The 23810-nt window shown below is 42.1% G+C and overlaps 1 protein-coding gene across 2 annotated transcripts in view; it reads left to right on the top strand.

Moving 5' to 3' along the window:
* INSC (INSC spindle orientation adaptor protein) overlaps positions 1 to 23810 on the top strand; it is a 111395-nt gene that overhangs the window by 33553 nt on the left and 54032 nt on the right. For both annotated transcript variants that reach the window (XM_037838809.1, XM_037838808.1), the window contains exons 3-6: positions 4917 to 5262; positions 6257 to 6309; positions 6440 to 6563; positions 19641 to 19754. In XM_037838809.1, coding sequence (XP_037694737.1) covers positions 4917 to 5262; positions 6257 to 6309; positions 6440 to 6563; positions 19641 to 19754 — 637 coding nt within the window. The remainder of the gene's footprint in view (positions 1 to 4916; positions 5263 to 6256; positions 6310 to 6439; positions 6564 to 19640; positions 19755 to 23810) is intronic.

Genomic DNA, 23810 nt, shown 5'->3' with positions numbered 1-23810 from the left:
GAATTGACTAGAATTTTAATTAACACAGCTACTGAAATCCTTCTTTCTTTCTCATTCTTGAATATTTTTTTGAGCAAGAGCTGACTATGCCTCCTGTGAGAGTTGGGGGTTCTGGGGATGACAAAAATGTGATTTTTGACTTTAAGATCTCTCAGAATGGGCCAAGGCCTGAGGAATGTAGTGGCTCTGCCTTCTTTTTTTGCCTTTCCTGGGTCATCCATGGCTGCTGAGTTGGGCTGAACTTTTTCAGTCCAGGCTGGAGGTGAGGTGAGGGGGTACAAGTGTCTTGAGTTATTTCCCAGGAAGATGTGCTAAGAATCACCCCAGCACCAGAGGTTTACTTTGTGCCACATACTGGCTCCTGGGTGCCATGATTTAGCACTGTTTTTCAACCCCACCACTCTCCTCTCCTAATTCCTGGCCCTGACACTATTCGATAGCTTCTCAGGGCTTTCAGCATAAATTCCCAATGCCTACTCTGGCATTCAAGGCTTCTCAAGATCTGGGCCCTGGCTCACTTTTCCATCTTTCCTTCTCACTGCTCCTTCCTCTTCTAGAACCCATAACTCCAACCCAACTGACCTACTTGTTTTCCCTTTGTCTTTCCCACCCTGAATATTTTCCTACTGTCTTCACATGTCCAATCCCTACCCAGCCTTAAAGCAGCTTCCCCTGAAACTCAGCTGGAAGACCTTTTTTTTTAGGGGATGGCACTGACTCAACTCTGCTTAGTTATTTTTCTACTTGTTTTTTTTGGAAAAGGTTCTTTTGGTTATAAGCAATAGAAATTAATTGTTTGACTTATCTCCCCACACTCCAAATGACCCTGGAGTTTCTTATGAAAGAAAAAAGGATTTGAACAAATAAAGTTGTCATTAATATGATCCATGTCCAGCTCGTCTGGTCTCTTTAACTCTTGGTTCTAGGTTCTACAGTTTGGAGAGAGGGAAATGGATTAGTGTAATGTGAGTTAATAGACCATCCCTAGATTAACCACCAACTATGACTGGGCAGTTGCAAAGAGCACAGAACATAGCCATTGGATGACTATTCCTGTGATTGGGAGGAGGGTTCTTTCCCAAAGCGGAGGGAAAAGATGAAGTCTAGGCAGCCACTCTAAGAGGGAGCTAATATAGCTTGTCTTTGCTATTGACAGGAGAAGGAGGAAGGGATGCTTGGAAGGAAAACTCCAAAATATGTCCACTGTAAAGTGTTAATGGAGTAAATGAATCAGTGATGAGTAACTAGTCCACTTATTGCCACTTAAAAGCCCCAATGTCAGTTTGCCTTCTAGTTCTGTATCTCTAGAACACAATGATGATGTGTTTTTCCATCCTTTATATCCCCTTTCCCATTGTGTTAGTCTCAGGGCACTTTCCAGGTAGGCTGTGTGGTGGAGGCGTATGACATCTTCTACACAGCTATGGCAATGTGTCCAACACTCAGTCACATGTTCATTTGGAACACATTTATTGAGTAATTGGTATGACTCAGGAACTAGCAATAAGGCACAATATCCCTGAGATGATTTGAAGAGTTCAGACAAACAAATTACAAAAAAAATTACAACAGAAAGTGATTAGTTCTCCATTGGAGGATGCAATGGAGGTACAGGGACCCTGAAGAGGGCTTTTCAGAAGAAGTAACATTAAAACTAGGATCTTCAGGGTGAGAAGGAGCTTGCCAAGTAGAGAAGAAAGACAGGAGATTTCATTCTGAAAGACTATGTGTGCAAGGCCACAGGGGACATATTTGAGAAATGGGGAGATTGATTTTGCCTGGAGTGTAGACTGTGTGTTTGTGGCAGGGATGCTAAGGGTTGGAGGAAGTTGAGAAAGGGAGATTTGTGTGAGGGAAGGCATAGGTCAGATCATGTAGGCCCTTGTGTCCCATCTCAAGTGTTTTGACTTTATCCAGGGGGCAATGGGCTGGGGGACAGGCACTGAAGAATTCAAGCAGGGGAGCAATACTATTTAGTATCTATGTAGAAAGCCCTTGAGCCTTGTTGGGGGAATGTAAAGCATTGCTCTTTTTGGAAGCCAATATGGTAACATCTATTGAATTTCAATTTTACTCCTGCGGATTTAAGATACTGATATGTAAGGGCATATGCTTAAGGATGTTTATTGTTGCATTGTTTATACTGGCTTAGTTTCCTGGCTGCTATGACAAATACCACACAATGGGTTGGCTTAACAACAGGAATTTATTGGCTCACAATTTTGAGGCTAGGGAAGATCCAAAATCCAGGTGTCAGCAAGGCGATGCTTTCTCTTAGGGTTGGTAGTATTCTGGCTCAATGACAATCTCTGGGTTCCTTGGCTCTCCCATTACATGGCAATGCACATGGGAAGATCTTTTCCTTTTGCTTCAGGTCGCTTGACTTCCTACTTATGGCTCCTTCCTGTGGCTTTCTCCCTCTATTTCTGAATTTCCTCTGCTTATAAAGGACTCCAGCAAACCAGATTAAGACCCAACCTGATTCAACCTCATAGCCAAACCTTAGCTAAAAATAACATGTTCAAGAGTTCCCATGGGAATGGGATTAAGATTAAGAACATGTTTTTTTCTTTTTTTTTTTTTTCCTGGGTGTGCCGGTTTGAGTGTATTGTGTCCCCCAAATGCCATTATCTTTGTAGTCTTGTGTGGCGCAGAGGTTTTGGTGCTGGTTGGATTTGCTTGGAATGTGCCCCACCCAGCTGTGGGAGATAATTTTGATGAGATGTTCCCATGGAGGCATGGCCCCACCCATTTGGGGTGGGCCTTGATCGGTGGAGCTATATAAATGAGCTGACTCAAAGAGGAAAGAGAGTGCAGCTGGGAGTGATGTTTTGAAGAGACGCAAGCTTGCTAGAAAGGAACGTCCTGGGAGAAAGCCGTTTTGAGGCCGGAGCTTTGGAGCAGATGCCAGCTGCCTTCCTAGCTAACAGAGGTTTTCCGGAGGCCATTGGCCATCCTCCGGTGAAGGTGCCTGGTTGCTGATGTATTGCCTTGGACGCTTTGTGGCCTTAAGACTGTAACTGTGTAGTGAAATAAACCCCCATTTTATAAAAGCCTATCCATCTCTGGTGTTTTGCATTCTGCAGCATTAGCAAACTAGAACACTGGGGTACATAATTCAAGCTACTACAGTGGCCAAGAAGTGGAAACAAAGCGAGTGCCCAACAATTGGAAAATTATTTAATAAATTGTGGAACATGGAATATTTTTCAGACATTGAAAAGAATACTTTAGGACTCTACATTTAGGATTTGGAGGGATTTATATGTTGAATGAGAAAATCAAAATGCAGCAAAATGTTTATATATTATAAGCACATTTATAAAACAATGGGTCAGATAACCCTATAAATGTATATGTACTTAGATAAATATCTGTGTAAGAAATGAATGTGGAGAAAAATAAGGAATGGCTCCCACTAAGTTACCATGAATTGGTCAAGGTGCAGGAGGCAAAGATTAGGGTAGGGATAATAAGGTGGAGGGGAGTAGAAATTGTCTGCAATCAGAGTACATGGGATATAATCCCACTTATGTAAACTTATATGTATGTCTATGAATTCATGAAGATAGAATGGGCATCGGGGTGCAGTGGTTCAGGTGACCCACTTCTACATTTTCTCTCTCTCTCTTTATACACACATACACACACACACACAGTCATAAACATAGGTATTTAAATTTTTTTCAAGATATAACACCTATTTTCATGAAGGGAAGGGTAGAAAGAAAGGTCACTAGTGAGATTTTATTTCTAACAATTCAAAATGCAATTTCCTAAAAGAAGCCATGTATACAACTTCTATCTTAAATATTTTAAGCCTTGTGGTTAAAAATAGTGTTTAAAAGTCTTATAGTCAAATAGTTACATCTTTCAGAAAGCCCTACTTCTCATTAAGTAACAGTAACCATGAAGACATGAACTCAGCCATGATAATTGCAGCATCCCTTTATAATTTCAGCCCTACTTGATTCCTTTGCCCCACTTGGCTGGCCCTGATCTGTTCCCTTGTTTGCTGTATTCACTCAGAATAAAAGTGGCCTGCAGAGCCCTACAGGGTCTGGCCCTTTTCTGCTCTCACCTCATCACCCCATCCCTCTGTCCCCCTGCTCACTCTTCTTCTACTCTAGCCTTCTTGCAGTCCCTCACATGTCCCCAAAACACTCCTGCCCCAAAGCATTTGCACTTGCTGTTCACTCTCCATTGAACAATTTGCCCCCAAATAGCCACGTGGCTTGCTCCCTCATATCCTTCAAGTCTTTGGTCAAATGTCCCCTTCTCAGTGAGCCTCCTCTGATCCACTTATTTTAAATTGGACAGCCTATGCCTCCCTCCTACCCCCAGTGTTCTCTACTTTTCTTTCATATTCTCTTTTTCTTCATGGTACAAATAACCTCCAACATGTTATATACTTTACTTATTTATTTTAAAAAATTACTTGGAAAATTGAGTGTTCCCCCACTTTATGTTTTTGCATATTGCTTTTGCCCCTTTACTTCATTGGCTCACACATTTTTTCTTGGCTATAAATTTTTCAAAAGTGTTATTTTAAATGTGCACAATATTTTACCATGTAGCTGTGTCATATTGTACTTAACAACAAAATTCTTATTAGGTATTTAGGCTATTTCCATTTTCTCCCTATTGTAAGGATCATCTGCTTTCAGACTTCCTTGCTTTGTTGTTCATTAGTCTGGACATCTGCCCCCCCCCCCCCCCTCCGCCCCAAGCTTCTGTGCCTCAGTCTTATTATCCGTACGTTGGGGAAAGTGAGAAATAGCTGAGAAGATTAAGGTATGTGAAAGCGAGAAATGTGGACTTATGGTGGGTGCTTGGTTAACAGAAGATGGCCTGGAATGGAAACTTTTGGAGATGGTGGAGTGTTGATAGTTACATGGTGCTGTCCCTGGCTACAGGTTGCACCTGATGCAGGTGGACTCTGTCCAGCGCTGGATGGAGGACCTGAAGCTCATGACCGAGTGCGAGTGCATGTGTGTCCTGCAAGCGAAGCCCATCAGCCTGGAGGAGGATGCGCAGGGTGACCTCATCCTGGCAGGCGGCCCAGGCCCCAGAGACCCCCTACAGCTGCTACTCAGGCGGGGCTGGGTCATCAGCACCGAGCTGCGCAGGATCGGGCAGAAGCTGGCCCAGGACCGCTGGGCGCGCGTGCACAGCATGAGCGTGCGTTTGACCTGCCATGCCCGCTCCATGGTCAGTGAGTACAGCGCTGTCAGCAGGAACTCCTCGCAGGAGATGAGCCAGGTCAGCCGTTTTGGGATGTGGGTGGATAGGTGGGTGGGCACAGAGAATGGGGAACAGGGGGTCTGAACTGCATGAAGTTTGACTCTTTCCTGCCCCAGGGGCCTCCTTCCTCTTCTAATAAAGCAGGGAAGAAGGTCAGTAAGAACCTCTATTGAGTGCCCACTGTGTGCTAGGCATTGTGTTAGGTATTTTTGCACATCTCTCATTCAACTTGCACAACTTGTGGGGCAGGAATCACCATTGTGAGAAGCTGTGCAATGGTTAAATTCAACAATTTTAATGCCAGCCTGCTTTGGTTCAAATGCCAGCTCTGCTGTGGGACCTTAGCAAGTTACTAAACTTCTCTGTGCACCAGTTCCATCATCCTAATGGGTATAATAATAGTACTTATTTCATAGATTTGTTGTGAGGATTAAATGTAAAGCATTTAAAACAGTTGATTAAAATATTAGCTATATATTATTATTCTCATCTTACAGATGGCGGAACAGAAGCTCAGAGAGGCAGTGACTTGCCCAAAGTTATACACTCAATGGTGCAAGCAGGACTCAGCCTAAGCCTTTCTGTTTCCGAAGACCATGACTGAATTTTCTTTTCAAAGCCCAAAGTCTCTAACGAATCATTTAAAAACCCCCTTATCATTAGTTCTTTCTTTCCTCTACCATTTGCTTTTCACCTTAGTACCTTTGCTTGAAAGTTTTCCTTCCTCCACTTCACAGACTGTGAGCTTCCTTTTGTTCTTTAAAACCCAGCTCCAGTGTGCCTTCTCTCTGAAGCTTCCCAGATCCCTTAGCATAACCAATTTCTCAGTTTATTTTTTTGTGCTCCCAAAGCAGCTGACAATGGTTTCTTTTGCCATCCGTATTATGTTGTGTTGTAGTGTATGTACCTGTCCCCTAAATTGGATTACATTACTTGTCTGGGTACTCAGCACAGCAGGTGGTCCTCAACAAATGCTTATTGAATGGAATAAAACTGATCTATTTTTCTACAGATTGAGAAGCTGGTAATGGAGAAATGCTCAGAGCTCTCAGCAGTCACAGAGAGGTAAATCTGGATGCTTCCCCATCTACTTTCACCACATACCAGTTCTGGAGCAGGATCTGGCCCTTGTAATGACTCTGGGGCTGTCCACCTGTCCCCCTCTCACTGCCCACCCCACGGTTCTGCTCCCCAGGTGCCTCCAGGTTGAGAATGAGCATGTCCTGAAGTCTATGAAGGCCTGCGTGAGTGAGACCCTGAGTACGCTGGGTGAGCACTTTGGCCAACTGCTGGAGCTGGCCCTGACGCGGGAAGTGCAGGTTAGTGCAGACTGTGGTGGAGAGGAGATGGGACTGTGGACTCAGGCAGGGGGAGGGTTGCAGAGGGGCTGGGTGTAGAGTGGACTTGTGAGGGGGTGGGGGCGTGCAGAGGGGCTGGGTCAGGTTGTTTGGCTGGGGCAATCTGCTGAAGTGGCTTTTCTTGGGAGACAACCTACTCAGGCTACCACCATCAACTTCAGCACCTGGAGACAAGAACATCAGAGTTAAGCAGAAGCTTCCAGAGCATCTAGCCCAACTCTGCATTTTCCAGATATGAAAACAGGGGTGCAGAGAGGGAAAAGACTTATCGAAGGTCACATAGCAAGGCAGTGGCAGAATCTGGCATCTGTGAATTACCCTTTCAACATTTTTATCACCCTAAAGCTTTTCTTGAGTTATTGTTACCAGCCTACCCAGTGGGTCCTTAGTGTCTTGAACGTCTTAAGGCACCTGCAGAGAAAATTCTGGAAACCCTGGCAATGGAGCAGAATCCAGAAAGGTCACATAGTCCAGCTCCTTCCTTTAGGCAGGATCATGCTCGATTCCCAAAGGACTTTGCAGCCTGGCACATCTACTTTTCAAACTATGGCTCCCTGTGGGACCTTGGTTAAGCTCCTTAATTTTTCACAACCTCATTTTCCTCATCTATACAATGAGAAAACCTTCCTCACTGGAATAGTGAGGTGCCTAAGCAAACAATATACGGAAGGTTCTAAGCATGTAGTATGGGTTAAATACATGTTATTTCTCTTCCTTGTCCTTTCCTATTTTAGAAGCCTCTCAGAAAAGCTGATGCCATAAGGTTTTCATTATGAAAGGTATTTACATGTTATTTATAGTTAAAGAAATATTTGTTACATATTTGCCATTCTTTTTTCCCACCACCAAATAAAAGCCTTCCACAAATAACAAATCCCTCCCCATAACAGCTTCTTTCCAAACTCAGCCTTTTTACTGAGCCCTGATTTCCTTTCTCTCCTGTGTGTTTGGCTCATTTCTTACAGTCACTTCTGGACTGGCTCACCGGCTGGCCCCGCCTCAGTCCACACTCCTCGTGTTGGTATGATGGTCCCAGACATTCTCATCCACCAACCACAGGAGGGTCTGCAAAGGCCACTGTCCCTGTCCTGAGAGTCTGGGACAAGGGGAAGGGAGGGCCGGGGGCCGGGGAGCTGGGGCAGGCCCTTAGAGCTGGTGAGCGAAGGCTGACAACCATGTGCAGAGGCAGATGGTGCTTCAAGCTGGGTCACTACCCCAAACTGAAGTCCCAGAAGACCCCAGGGGAATGTGGGGGCCAAAATGGCTGAATAAGACGAGGGACTGATGGGCCAGGAGAATTGAAGTTAGTGTTGGGGAGGGGAACCGAGGAACCAAGAGGAAATTCTTCAGTGGTACAGGTGCTGGCTGCTGCTTTTTATGCTTTTTTTTCATGCCCACTTGCCTGGAAGTATCAGGTTCAATTCAAAGGGCTGAAACATCAGAGTTGAGGTGGACTGTAAATGATTGCCAGCTGGATTTAGAAGTTGTCATCAGCTTTTTCTATCAGAGGGCAATAGAGGGTGTCTTTATGATGTTCTAAGTCACAGAATCCTGGGAAATCTCCCTCAGCTGGCAGAAAACTGCTTAGGACTTTTGGACTATGTGTTTGATTTTTCAGGGCACGGGGTCCATTCTGGCTTTTCTTCACCCTGATCTTGTTCGGAGTGGGATTTCTGATCCAATGCTCCCAGCAGGCTATCTCCTGCTGCATCCCCAGGTCTGGACTGAGAGCTGAGCTGAATCAGCTACTTCTGTGAGAATTTGGTCCCTTCCCCTGATGGAAATGGCAGAGTTCTGACCTTTATTCCTCTGCATACTTGTTATCCTCCTGATAACCCCTTTCCCCTGGGCTGCCTCCCTCCCCTCCATGATGTCCTAAGCCTTCCTATGGGCTGAGTTCACCATACTCACAGTATTTTTTTCTGTTCTTTATCTTCTGTAAGGGTAGGGATTTTTGGATTATTTTGTTCATGAATGTATCTCTAATGACTGCAACCATGCCTGGCATAGAGTAGGCCTTCAATGAAGATTTATTAATGAATGAAGGGTAAATAGTATATTTCAAACATACATAGTCACACGAATGAAGGGTAAATAGTATATTTCAAACATACATAGTCACACATCTTTTTTTATTCTTAAAGCACTGTATTAACTTTTTCTGGGATGCTTGTGTTTCAAGCATGCAATTTGAGAAACATTCTGTGAGCTCTATAGGGTGACATGTAGGTTCTTGAGCAGAGGAGTAATCCTTTCTGCCACTCCCAAAAAACCATGAATGGGGGAACAGGGCTTACAATGGGAACAGTGAGAATCCAACCCTACTCTTCACTGGTCTGCCCCATCCTGGGATATTATTACCAATTCTAGGCCCTAGAGGGGTCATTGACAATGATTATTTTCAGAGGAGGTTCCCAGGAGGGAAGGGAGGGGATTAAAGATCAAGGTATGTGAGGAAAAGTTAGAGAAGCAGGGGATGTTTAATCTAGGGGATGACACTCGGTTACTACCAGGGTTCTCTGATTTGGCCCTAGGGCCAGCATGGTGAGCCTACAGGAAATCCCACTTACGATCAAGTCTGTGAAACACTATGGCTGACCAGCAATGGAGGGGCTGCCTTAGGAACTTCCTATCACTGAGATGGGCAAACAAGCCATGGCTGGATGACATAGGCGGGAGATGAAGGACTTGTAAAGCTTCTTCCAATTTTGATAGTTTGTAATTCTTTGAATGTGGTCATTGAGGGGTAGTGGACCGAGCGTGGAGTTTGGAAGCGTATCAGGGTTCATATCCTGATTATGCTACTTATTGGTTATGAAAACTTGGGCAAGTTACTTAAATTCTCTTACCCTCAGTTTCCTTATTTCTATAATGGGTTGTGAGGATTAAATGAGATGACACATATTTGTGGCACATTTATGATTGTGTCAACTGCTATTCACTAGATCTCTGCTCTGCCTTAGGAGAAATCAACAACAAACTTTATTAAAGGAGCTCCCTAATCATTTAATTATTTATTAAATATTAACTACTTGGTGGGGAAGCACAGATTTAAGGCTTACATGTTAGGAGCCACCAATTAGAAATTAATTAATGTTGATGATTATCTTGTCTGGGAATAAAGGATTAGCTGTGGTGGAAGATAACAGGAGAAGACTTGATTTATAATCATTGATTTACTTGAAGATGACTTCTAGAGGTATCTATTTTTTTTCATTTTATTGAGATATATTCACATACCATGCAGTCATACAAAACAAAGCACACATTCAGTTGTTTACAGTGCCATTATATAGTTGTTTATTCATCACCAAAATTAATCTTTGACATAGTTGTGCATTCTTCACCAAAATTAATCTTTGACATTTTCACCAACACACACACAAGAACAATAAGAATAAAAATTAGAGTAAAAAGAACAATTAAAGCAAAAAAGAACACTGGGTGTCCTTTTATTTATTTATTTTTTTCTTCCCCCATTTTTCTACTCATCCATCCATAAACTAGACAAAGGGGAGTGTGGTCCACACAGCCTTCCCAGTTACATTGTCACCCCTCATAAGCTACATTTTTATACAATCACCTTCAAGATTCATGGGTTTGATGTAGTTTGATAGTTTCAGGTATTTACTGCTAGTTATTGCAATTCATTAGAACCTAAAAAGAGTTGTCTATATTGTGCATAAGAGTGCCCACCAGAGTGACCTCTAAGCTCCTTTTGGAATCTCTCTGCTACTGAAGCTTACTTCATTTCCTTTCACATCCCCCTTTTGGTCAAGAAGATGTTCTTCATCCCATGATGCTGGGTCTAGATTCCTCCCTGGGAGTCATATTCCACGTTGCCAGGGAGATTCACTCCCCTGGGTGTCTGATCCCACGTAGCGGGGAGGGCAGTGTTTCATCTGCCAGGTTGGCTTAGCTAGAGAGAGAGGGCCACATCTGAGCAACAAAGAGGCATTTGGGAGGAGGCTCTTAGGCACAATTATAGGGATGCCTAGCCTCTCCTTTGCAGCAACCGTCTTCCCAAGGGCAAGTCCTGTGGTAGAGGGCTCAGCCCATCAAACCACCAGTCTAGGGGTATCTATTGAATAAATCGATTCTCACTTGTAACTTTGAATCCTTTACTCAGCTTTACATTGGAAGGATATTGTATTTATTCATCCATTCATTAAGTCGATCAATTGTTATTTTAGTTTATAATATCACCTCTATATTAATATAACTGACCGGGGAACATAGTTTTGATTCTGTGACTAAATGAGCTTTTAAAAACTTTATTTTATAACAGAATTTCCCCTCCCCATCCCAGGCAGAGCTGGACAGCCTCAGGTTCCACCTGAGGGGCAAACACCTGTGCTGTGTCAGAGTTTACACCAAGTTTAGACCAGAAACACACTTACTAAGAGAAGAAAGGAAGGCGCTAAACTGTGCCTCCTCAATTCTTTCTTCCAAGTTCACCAGTCAGATAATTTGCCCTTGCCCACTCAGGGAGGGTTCAGGGAGCCGTGGGGAGTGAGGCCAGCGGAGGTTGTATTGCCACATCTCTACCCATAGGAACAGGAGGAGTGGGGACTAATACGCCACAGCTCTTGCCCTATTATCTTACTGGCCTTATCATTTGGGCCTGTGGTCAGGCAGGGGTGTGGCTGTGTCCCTGGGGGGAGAAGGGCAGTGCTTTCTTACCTTCAGGAAGTCCTTCCCCAAATAACAACCCCTATTAAATACCTTTTGGATCCTTCTGCAATCACAGAGGGCAATTTAGATTTTGCTTCCAGAAGGCTCTGAAATGGCTCATAATATTTCATTCAATAAATTAATTCTAAGGATGCTTTGGATCTAAGGCTCAAAATATGCTTCTTATTCTATTTCCTATTCTTTCATTTTTTTTTTCAACTGTGATGGCCAATATAGGTTATCAGAGTCTGCAACAAGATTAAATGACAACATGAAGATAATCCAAATATACTTGTCAAATGAGAAATATATAAAGATGTCAGAATTTTAATATGGCACCCTATTCCATTTTAATGGCCCCTGGGATAAAAAAAGGAAAAGAAACAAATAAACCCCCTTACCCTTACAAATATTTCCAAAACTCAAATTCTTAGGCTAATACTATTCTCTTCAATTTTCTTTTTCTGTTCATCTCAGCCAGGAGGGTCTCATTCCAGTGTTTGGATAGAGCTGGGTTTCCTTCAGCAGCTGGTCTGAGCTGTTTTTCAGCAATAGGAGTGGTTCCTTCAGGACTTGATATTTTGTACTAGTCTTTTGCTACCACACTTGAAAGGGCCCAAAGAGTTAATAAATTTGATCCATGATGTTATCACAGCACTATCCCTACCCTCTCAGCATTAAAACAAGCCAATCCTCAATCCGTAGGGTAGGAACTCCAGGCAACATGTTGTCCCAGGGCTCTGGACTTCCAGTTGCCAAAGTCCTCAACAGATCGTCTTCAGTGACTGAGAGAAAGAGGGTGGATGGTGGATACCTTGGTTGCAGCCACCCAGACAATGGCAACCAGTTTATTTCAGTTGTCCCCGTAGTCCACAGGATTTGTGAACTTAAACTCACCATTGGTTAATTTGCCATATTTTGGAGAAAAATGTCTCCTTTCTGATAGAAGGGCATTTCATACATTTCTGTCTTCCTTCAAAGGCAGGCATTTGCATTGGTGGTAACTCCATCCCAAGGACTTGCTTGATTTGCCGTCTTTCTCAGAGAGCATGTTTGAAACTCTTCTTAATTCCCAGTTTTCATCAGAACACTGCGTTTCTGCCACATGAGACTGATTGGTTTGGGCTCCATGAAGTGACTTAAGCCTGTGATCTTCAAACCGTGAAGGGCTTTCATTCCCAAAGATTTCCCAGGAGAAAGGCATGCTCATACAGTTTTAAGAGAATTAATTTCCAGATCTCCAATTTTCATTCATTTTCTTTCCTAAAAGTTATCTTCTCACTAATACACTGAGTTTTCAATTACTCTTCTATTACTTTCCCAAAAGAGGTAAATTCTTCTTATCCATCCCAAATCTTCTTTTAGTGCATTACCTTGACATGCAAAAACCTTCAGATGGGAGAGGGCAATCAAACACAGAAGCCTTCATTAATGAACCATAAAATCCTTCCACTCCCAAGATTTATTTCCATTTCTTATACATATTTTTGTTGAGAAAGACATTAGAAATTATGCATTTTTCCCAGAATGGGGATTTTCTGAAGTCAGATACATGGTAGAGTTCAGGGATGGGGGTGGGTTATGAAAGTTGTCGATTTATCTTATTCCTTCCATCTCCATTACATCTCTAAAACAATATATGCTCCTGAATGATAGTCTTAGAGCAAAGCAAAAAGAGCACTGGTAAGGCACATCAAACACTAAATCTGATTGCTTTGTGTTTTGTTTTGTTTTTTTTTTTGCACATATTTAAATACAAGCAATTCTTTTCAGCTATTTTTCATACTCATCCCTAGAATATGTCGTTAGCTGGAAAGAAAAATATCTTTGAAGACCCAGTGACTCTAAAGGTTAATGAGGCTGATAATTTTAAATGTGACTGGAATGTTTTTGAGCATGACCACATTTTCCAAGATATATTGGATAAAATCCACAGATACAAGTTTTGAATGATTTTTGTTTCCACTTTGGTGCTCATTATTTAATAAAGCAGTTAAAGTCTATTTTGTCAAAGCATTTTATGAAATATTTGTATTAATTCCCAGCTTCTATTAATAGAAGTTAAAATTAATTTCTAGCAGGTGGACTAATTTGATTTTAGCAGTATATAACTTTTTCTGTCTTTAAATATATAGGGAAGCTTGCTCATGGGCACTAATGAAATTAATTGTTATTTATGATTTTTAATTTTCAGTTCCTATTTAATTATTCCTTAAAGTGAACAACAAAGTTCAGTACATATACATACCTATTTACTGGAGAGAATACTACCCTTTTATCATATTCCTAGGTTTATAATTAACTTATAATTTTAGCTACATATTATTTTGTGCTATTATAAATTTAGTAGTTTGTTTTATCTTGGTTTTATAACATAACTAAATCAATTTTTATTTTAGGTCTACATTATTTTAATATTGATTGCTTTTAGCAATTTCCCTTAGAAGATGTTTACATAATCATTTGTTAGTGGTTTTTAACATTTCTTGAAACACATATTTTAGTATATATATTTATATATTTTGCATTTTTAAACTTTATTTTGACATACAGTCAAACTTATAGAACAGTTATAAAAATAATACAAACCCTTATAGAGAACTCCTCCCACCCTGACTCCCCCTATACCCAAATCTAACCCAGGGTGCTCTAACTGAAAGGTAATGGGTATACTTAATAGTCACTTGAAAGTCTTGGTAAAGTACTTTAAAAAATCTCAGAAATTGAGAAAGTGAATTAAGGACTCTAACAATTGGGTAACAAATGCTTTTGCTAATCAAGTGGTTTTCAATTCTTGGCTTTTAAAAATTTAGAGGAGTACCAATTTAGAAGACTTATAAGCTGCCAGATCATTAAACATAGTACTTGATGATAGATCACTATGTGATTATATAACTCAGAAGGTGCTCAAAGAATTGAGCAATGTGGCCATAAAAACTCCCATTCTCATTCATGGATTAATTGGAACAAGATTTTTTCAGGGTTTACATCTAAAAATATGAAATGTAGCAAATCATAGTCATTTGTGGATACATGAATGAATTAGGAAGAAGGATCAAAAAGGTAAAAAACCCTATTCATCTCATTGAGATATATTTATAATAAAATTTTAATTATTTATAATTATTTATTAATATTTATGTTGTTTTAACTCATTGTTTTGGCAATACTTGTAATGATAACTTTACCAAGAAGATATTTTTAGCATGTTTAGCATCATAATAAATCACAGTAAATAAAATTTCAAATTTCAATGAATACACATATTCACATATGATAAGAGCAATCAATAAAAAACATTCAAGTTGGAAAAATGTATTACATTAAGATAAAATTTGCAGGGAGAATTGGAATGGATATATAAATTGAAGGATGAAAGAAAAGATGCAAAATTTTCAAATGTTATAGAAAGATTATACATGTAGTTTTAAGTGAAGGACAGTGTTACCAAATTGTTGTGGTATTTAGATTCCATTGAATACATCTAAAAAAGTGATGTAATTGTTTTATTTTTTGCCTGTCTTTGCAATCTACTGGAAATTACATCTTTTCCTGCTTTTTCTCCTTTTAGACTCATGATGCAAAATTTTACTTGTCAAATTAAAAATATGCAAGGGGCCGTATATTTTTCAAAATTCTTTTAGGGCTAAATGAGAAAAAGAAATTGACACAGGATGTACAGGCATTTTTAGTTTTATGTCATGATGACTGCTGTCCTTGCACCTCTTGCTAGAGAATGGCTTAAGCCTAAGACCTCCTGTCTTCTAGAGAGAGTTTCCTCCCGGTTCCCACATTTACTACATTTAAAGAATCCCCGAACCAAAGCTGCTGCTGCTGCTCCTGAACCCGTGCATTTATGGGCCTAGTGAGAACCCATCCTTCTTGCTGCTGCGCCTGAACCTGTGCCTTTGTGGGCCTAGTGAGGACCCATCCCTCTTGCTGCTACGCCTGAACCTGTGCCTTTATGGGCCTAGTGAGGACCCATACCTCTGCCATATGCTTCCCAGAATGCCATCTTTCCAGTCTTTTTGAATATTGCAGCCTTGAATAGCATTCATTTCTACTGCTTTGTTTTTATTTATTTATTTATTTAGTAATGAACAATGCCTCCAGTGTTCTGTTTCCTTCTGTTAGTCCTCTACTTATATCAGAGAGACATCTGAATTTCTAACAGTTTAACCTACTTCTCAGGCAGCTCTCTTTCCTTTTCTCAATCATAGAGTGTACAACACATTTGCTGGATTTGAGCAGCTTTTTCCTCTTTAACTTCTAGTTGCTTTCTGGCACATTCTTTTGTTTTTCAACAGACTCTTCTAGATTTTGGGATTTCCTTTACTGATAGAAATGAAAGCAGTTTATTTCTTCATCTGCCAAAAGGCTCCAGTTCTAACAGGTCTTATACATATTTACTTCCCCAAATTCCCCAAATTGGATATTCTCAGCCAGGAGGTGTATTCTCATCAGATCAGTAGCTAGTCCAAGCCTGGATTCAATGTTATTATTTTGTCTATCTTTCAGCATCTTCCCTTAGGACATAGGCAATATCTATATCCCCACTTCCAAACACTTTCAGCTGGAAACTCACCCAGCAATCCTTTGAATATTTCATGCTAATTTCTCTAGTCTTTTCCTCTGTTCCAGGAATCATATTTATTATATCTCATGATTTGATTTTAAGGGTCAAGAACATGGGCAGGGCTCAGTTCAGTGATTCTTTTGTTCACATGGCATCAACAGAAGTCACTCAGTGGTATCCAGCTGGCAGATGGTCCAGATAGTCCTGGAAAGATTCACTCACATGCATGGTGTCTTGAAGGGGATGTCTGGAAGGCTGGCCTCACTTGAGAGCATTGACCATGGCTCCTATACATGACTTCTCAAGCATGACAGTCTCAAGGCTATCAAACTTCTTATACGGCTGCTGAAGGCTCCCAAAAGAATGTCCCAAGAGGCCTGGGTGGAAACTTCAAGTCTCCTAATGAGTCAGCTTTGGAAGCCAAATGCTGGCTTTTATTAGTCAAGCAAGTCACGAAGGCTGCCCAGATTCAAGGGGAGGGAGATTAGAACATACCCTTCCATGAGAGGAGTAGCAAGGAATTTGTGGTCATCTTTAATCTACCATACCTTGTCAAATCTGCCCATATTTCATGTAACTGCATATGCATATCTGGGTGCTCTAATGATGTCTAACTATGGACTCTTTGTCTGAAACTTCATGGAGGTCTCACAATATTTTCCTGGCTCATTCTGAGGAATACATTCCAGTCTGCTTTTTGAAAGTTTACCTGTCTTCTGATAGATTTAATTGGGCCTCACTTACCCTTTCTGATGGAGAAACAATGAAAAACATATCCTCCTTTTCTATTTCCTCATTTAGAGTACTGAGACTGAGTGCATCTCCTTAACTATTTTTTATTCCTTTATCCTAGTCTTCAAGATCTCATTTTTTGCTTCATATCTGCCTAGTTTGTTGTTTAAGAAAATATCTCTGTCATTCAACCTAATCACCTTAAGTTCCTTTATTTTGCCTTCATTCTTTCACAACTCTATTCATGATATAGCGGGTAGTGTATTTTTGAGACTTCTCCAATTCCTCAGTATCCTGAGCACTTGAGTTTTAGAGACTGTGTTGGTTTGGAGCCAGACACCAAGATGTGATTAGATAGGCAATGCCTGTGAACGTTAAAGGGGAGGAAGCAGGAGTTGGCATGGAGAGCCACATTGCAGGGCTGACATGTGAGAAAGAAAAGTGGGGAGGAAGAAGAATTGAGTAGGGAGAGACTCACATTGACACACAGTTCTGATGGGTTTTGGTCAAGCTAATGGGGAATTTTTGAAGACAAAGTCACACATCAGAGTCGTCCCCTGTCCCGCAGTCATGGGCCTGTAAAAATACCCCTCCTGTGCTGAGTCACAGCTGGGTATAGCTCTGAGGAAGTGTGGCTTTGGCATGACCATGGTGGTGGGTCCAGAAGGGCAGCAGCTGGGGCTCTCAGTCAACCATGCTCCCTGTAGCAGGAGTTCTGGCCACCATGAGACAGAGTGTTGTCAATGCTAATGGGAAACCAGAGTGGAGAACCAGTCTTCTATTTGGAGAGAGTTGCTAAAGAGGTTGGAGAGTATCCTTGCCTTGAGGCTGCCATCTCTACTTGTCCAGGTGGAGGTCCTGACTACATTGAAGGAGATGGACTTGCTGACCTTTGAAAACAGGAAGTTGGATTCACAGGGGTCAGGCTCCAACTCTACCACGTATTGTGTGCAACCTTGGTCGAGTTTCTGTGCCTCGGTTTCCTCACCTGTGACGTGAGGGCTGGGCAAAAGACTTGTGAGGGGCCTCCCAGCTCTGACATACTTTGATATTTAGGATCTTGAAGCTTTCAGTTGAGCCTTTGATCTTTTTATCTTCCCAAATTTATGCTTGTGGAAAGGATGCTTGCAAATTTTGTTTGTCGGAGATCTGATTTGCTGAGACATATCTGAGGCATAATTGCTCTATATACATGTATAGACATTAATGTGAAATTATTCTGAGATGTAAATGGTCTAATATTAGCAGATGATTGCAAAATACATTGGCTTGAATTGTTTCATGTGATGCTAATTTGCTTCAAGTACAAACACTAATCAGGAACATTAGGTAATTATCATTTAGGTACAGGACCCCAATATATGAAATCTGCATTTTCATGTGAGTGTTAGTATTGTGTGTGTAACTGCTTACGGTAATGAAGGGGAGGATTCTAAGAAGCCTGTTCATTACAGAGATTTGTAGTGACAAATCCTCATTATTAATTTTACCTTTTGTTGAATCCCTTACAAGAGGCATCTATTAAATCTTAGGAAATAATTTTTATATTTAATGTAGTTTGATTAAATACACACTTAATTTTAGACTAATACATGCAGAGGATTAGCAAGCTATGTATGGGAAGAATTCCAGGAGTATGAATAAAGAAGGAAAAAGGAGAGTCATTTACCTTGAGGGTCAAACTCCTTAATTTTACGAATAGGGAAAAGAGCCTAGAAAGTTTATATTAATTGCCCAAGGTCACAAAATAATAACTACTAACAATTTTATTTTGCTTCCATGTGGCAGGTGCCTTTCCAAGGCAACCTTAAGAGATGGACACAAGCTCCTTAAGAGATAGACAGTGGTTTTTTTTCACTGTTTTACAGACGAGGAAACTGAGGCACAGAAAGGCCAAGTTGCTTTCTCTAGAGCACTTAGATAGAATGGCTGAGCCAGGCTTTGAGCCCGGGAAGTCTGGCTCCAGATTTCCATGCTTTTAACCATAAGTATACTTCCTCATCAACATAGTGTGGTAAAAGTGAAGCTGGGACTAGAACTCAGATCTGATATACTTTCAAGTGTCTTCTATAACACCCGGGTCATTTAAAAACAAATCCATTATAATGGTTTTAAGTAAAGATGGCACTGAAACTGCACAAGTGGCTGCTCAGCGCACCCAACTCTTGAGGTCTTACTTTTCCATGATGCCCCCAGAGGCAGTTTTCTCCAATCTCTATCTCCAGGCCTCTTAGGAGAAATTCAAGCAACTAGCATTAATTAGCAGGTAGGAATCATTTGTAATCAATGAATCACATGTTCCAAAGCAAATGGCTGATTATGAAGTGGCTTCAAGATGCAAGAAAAGCTTTTTCCCAGAAATAAGCTAAACTCTTCCAGGAATAATCTTCATATCTTATTTATGAATGAATTTTGCATTTGCTTTCCTTCCTGGGCCTCCCTGGGTCCTATGTTCAGTCATTTCCAGCACCTCTCACCACTAGCCTTAGATTCCTCAGCCTTGATCAGTGTGACAGTCTTCAATGAGTTACCCATCTGACATGATTTCCAGTGTGTTGCTCTTTTGGCTTGGTTATACAACCATCACACATGACCCTAAATCAGTGAATGCTCAACCTTTGAACCTATTAGCCCAGCTGGAGTTGACCATTGGCTAATAGCAATCCAAAATGAGCAAATTTTTGGCCATGTCTGTAGCAACTCATTAGTTTTCAACCTGATGATTTGTTTATTTAACCATTTCTGTGCTCATTAGAAGCCAATATCACAAGAAAATGGTATCTACTGAGCCTACCAATGTTGAACTGATTTTCTGTTTGACTGGGACGGGGGAAATTTCCTTTCCGTGTCCCAGGGGTTTGAAGTTGTCCCATATCTTTCAAAGGTAGCTTAGAACTCACCCTGACCTCACCAGCCCCACAGTTAGGCTGAGGATGGAATGGGATTATAGAGGCTGGGGTGCTCTGAGGAGCAGAGGCCCACTGGTGTTCCAGTGAGGGCAATGAGCAAAGGGTATTGGGATGAGTAACCAGCAGACCTGTGCTCTGTCTTCTTAGGCACTGGTGAGAAAAATTGATAACTCGGACAATATCTACACCACGGAGTCCACCACAGGGAACCTGTTCAGCCTGACCCAGGAGGGAGCTCCCTTGTGCCGCATCATAGCCAAAGTAAGCTTCGTGGTTAGGGGCCAAAGTGGCAGGCCTGGGGAGGGTGTCTACTGGCTTTCCAGGTGATTCTAACATGCTGCTTGGGTTGAAGACCATTGCTCTCTTTAGAGTGATTTAGGTGCAATTTTCCATGAAAACCATGTGGTATAGTTGGGGAGAAGGGGATGGAGAGGGTAGCATCTGGTCTGTTTCCTCTCTGAGGCTTTTGTGACCTAATCATCCAGCTTGGTCAAGAGCATTAACTTTGCAGAGGTCTGCTTGGTTTTGTGGGGAACAGAGAACTGCTCTAACCTCAGGGTTGAAACAGGTTCAATGTCAGCTTAATGGTTAACTTCAAACAGAAATCAGCTGCATTTCTTTTGGAATTATGACCATTTTTTTCTTTTCACAATAAGTTGTACTTATTTAATTACTTTACTTATTATTGTAAGATTTTTTTTCTGTATTTTGGAAAGAACAGACCTTAGAAGTTTCCTGGGGAGGCAACTCTGCTGGGCACTGGCCCTGAAGCTCTTGGTGTTCTGTCCCAGGGCATGGGACTTGAAGGTTTTGTCTCCATGTGCCACTTGATGTGAACAGCTCCCACTGTCTGCTTTCCTTTGTGCTCCATGTTCAAAAAGGCAGAGAAAGAACACACATTTGGGTCTAAACAAAGAAGGTGTTTTGCTTCCTGCAGAGGTAGTCTCCTCTGGGGACCAGGATTTACCTCTGGTTAAATATTAACCCCAAACATTTCCAGAGGTGGGAAGCAGGGGAGAAAGTCCTGGCCTGGGGACCAGGGTCCATTTTTCATCTTAGCTCTGTTGTTAGCTCAGCGGGGACCTTGGGCAGCCACTTGGGGCATTAGCTCCCCCTTCATGACTCTGAGGAGGTTGGACTTTATGATAGTTAAGAGACCTTCCACATCTATGATACTGCCTGACTTTCCTTGTGTTTTTGTGGGAGAAGTAAGGATGCAATTTTAGTTTTAGAGTACCTCATTTTTAAACGGAAGGCTAAGGTGAGCTACTTTTCATACGTAGTCATCACTTCCTCCATTTCTCTGTACAGGCTCCTTGCCTGTTTCACCCCCTCCTCAGTTACTCAACTCTACGCCCACCACCCCCAACACCAGCCCTGAGCACTCAAGAAAGATGACCAATAAGAGATTACAACTTGGGTCAATCTTTTGAGTGTGTACATGGGCCACACCTCACCAGAGCCTTCCCAAGGGAATATGTGTAGCTCATTGAATAACAACAACAATGGCAATAATAATTGCCATTTATTGGTTGCTTCCTCCTATGTTTCAGGCCTTATGCTGAAACCCAGTTACCATATCTTGTCTACAGGCACCCCTCCGAGACGGGTATCCATTTTACAGATAAGGCAGCCAGGACTGAGAGTGGTTAGGTAACTTGGGCAGCTGACGCTTGAAACCAGATTTGTCCAACTCTGCAGTCAAGGTGCTTTCCATCTCACCAGCTCCAATGGCTACGAAACTTTAGAGTCCTTCCCTTTCCAGGCAAAACCCCTGCTTCAATAAATCTGTCTCCTTAATAAGTATTTCTTCTTTCTCTGCTTCTGATGCACTGCACAATGGTTAGTGAGAAAAATAATCATAGTAATAATGATAAACATTTATATAACACTATGTGCCAGATAATGTTCTGATTTATACATAACAAGCCATTTAAACCTCATTACAATCCTCTGTAGTAGATAGTTGTATTATCCTCATTTTGCAGGGAGGGACACTGAGACACTTAGCAGGTCACACAGCTAGCAAGTGACGGAACTGGAATTTGAAACAGCTCAGGCTGTTTGGCATCAAAGGCTGAGCTCTTGATTACTATTCTAAAGTGCCTCTCAGCAGCTGCTCCTTCTTTTCCTCTTACCTTCCTCCTCCTTCCCAACTTCTTCTTCCTCTTCACCCTTCTCCCCCTTCCACTGCCCTCATTGTTTACTGAGTCCTTCCTGTATGTCAAGCACCGCGCTAAGCTTTCCATTCATTACCTCACCTAATCCTCCCAATAATCTTCTGATGTGTTATAATTATAATTCCCATTTTTTTTTAATGAAACAGAGGCTCAGAAAGAAGGTAAGTAGCTTGTTCAAGGTCATACACATTTTAAAAGCAAAGGTGGGATTTTAGCCAGGTCTGCTCTCTTCAAAATTTTAACCTTAACCTCCTTATGTCTCCAGTCCTTGGAATAGAGTAGACAAAGTGTTGAAGCAGAGAGAAGATTCAGCAATGACTCTCATCTTTCTAGCCTGGAAGATGGCAAAACTAGTTCTTCCAGCAGAATCACTGTGTTTGCATTTCCCGTCCTGACAGTGACACAGGGACTGGGTATCCCTGGTCTGCCCTGCACAGCATCCCTACCTCAGATGCCCAGTAAATGTGCCCAAGACTATGAGAGATGTGGGGCAGCTCCTGCTGGTGGCCTTCCTCACCCACCTCTCTGGGGTTCACTTGTGGTCTTTCTTTGGGCCCCCTCTTTAGCTGGCTCCAGAAGAGGATTTGAGCAGCCTGTCTGAGGTCTGTCCTCTGGGCACCTTGGAATCCTCTGAAGACCAAAGAATAAACCTGGCCCTTCCTATGGTGGTCACATGGAGCTTTGTCAAAATTACTCCCCCTCCAGTTCCTCTGTTACTCCCTCCACCCCAGCCTACACACCCACAAGTGGCCTCTTCCAACTTTGTGACAGCTCACCCCAAATCCATCTGAATAATTCATACTGTTATACAGCTGGGCTCTGAGCCCGAAGCTTTCTATAAAATTAAACCAGCTCTGGCCAACAGTGTGATTCCGTTAGCTCACGCGATTCCCAGCTCTTCTCTGGGGTGAGTGCTGCTCTCGAGATCCTGAATGGGGGCTCCCCAGTGGTCCCGGGTCTGATGCACCTTGCTTCCTTTGTGGCTTCCTTTCTGCTCCTGCCCCCAATCCCCCACATATCCCATCTCTTGGGGCACCTTTCATGAGGGTATGAGGCACTGTTCTAATCAGGAAACCTTCAATAGTCTCCCCCTAATTTCACTGCCCAGAGCTGGGGGCTAGGCCCTTTTACATACATGATTCAGTTTGCACCACAGCCACCCCCAGCAGCTCTGGGGTATAGCTGTCAGACTCTGTTTTTTAGCCAAAGTTAATCAGCAGCAAAGCCAGGCTTTAGACCAGAATCTCCTTAGTCTGGGTCTGGGGGAGGGGAGGGGGTCTCCCCTTCCTCTCCTAGTAGCTGAAAATGCTAAGAAGGCCATTTTTCACAGGCTTGGGAAAGGATGTAATGAGAATCCAATGCAAATCCCTGCAGTAGCATAAATATAGTTGAGCTGAGCTCGGCGCCCCCTGAGCCAGAGGAAGGCTGCCACGTTGATTCTGGCTCGTGGCATCCACGCTTTGGCACAATTTCTTCATTGTCAGCTCCACATGTAAATATGTCCATCCATCTATCTATCAAACATACCATCTATCTACATATAGATATATTTATACAATATAAGTGCACATATAAATATACACATGCACACATGTGCATATATATTTACATCTGAAGGGGAGTCATTAATGACCGGCAGAGCTGGCTGGGGAGGGCTTAAGACTCTTGTTTCTTTTCCTTTCACTTTAAAGAGAAACTTGATTTTACTTCAGTGACTCTATGAGTAAGGCCTTTATGTGAAACCCTCATGAGATATCACAAGAACCATGGCAAAGCAGGAAGGCAGGGGGTGAAGGGACATGGAGCAGGAAATCAGGAGGAATACGTGTCTTACCCAATACCAGAGCACACTTGTATTAGTGTTGTGATGTGCATTTAAAATCAAAGTGGTTCTCTCTTAACCCTTCATAAACCCCTCTCAGACTCTACTAGGAGCTCCTGCTCTGTGCTCCTGGAGCCCGGCACCCCCATTTCATGCACCTCTACCCAGCATTGTACCCGCTTTTAATATTGTCTGCCTTCCCCGCCAGATGGTGAGTTCACTGAAGACGGGGACTGAGGCAGCCTCACTCAGTGGCCAGCACAGTGTTTGACATATAATAAATCATTACATTGGTTTTGGAATGCATGAATGAAT

Source organism: Choloepus didactylus, chromosome 6, assembly GCF_015220235.1.
Source record: "Choloepus didactylus isolate mChoDid1 chromosome 6, mChoDid1.pri, whole genome shotgun sequence".
Classification (NCBI taxonomy): Eukaryota; Metazoa; Chordata; class Mammalia; order Pilosa; family Megalonychidae; genus Choloepus; species Choloepus didactylus.
The sequence above is the reverse complement of the archived record's forward strand: the minus strand, read 5'-3'. Positions and strand labels throughout refer to the sequence as shown.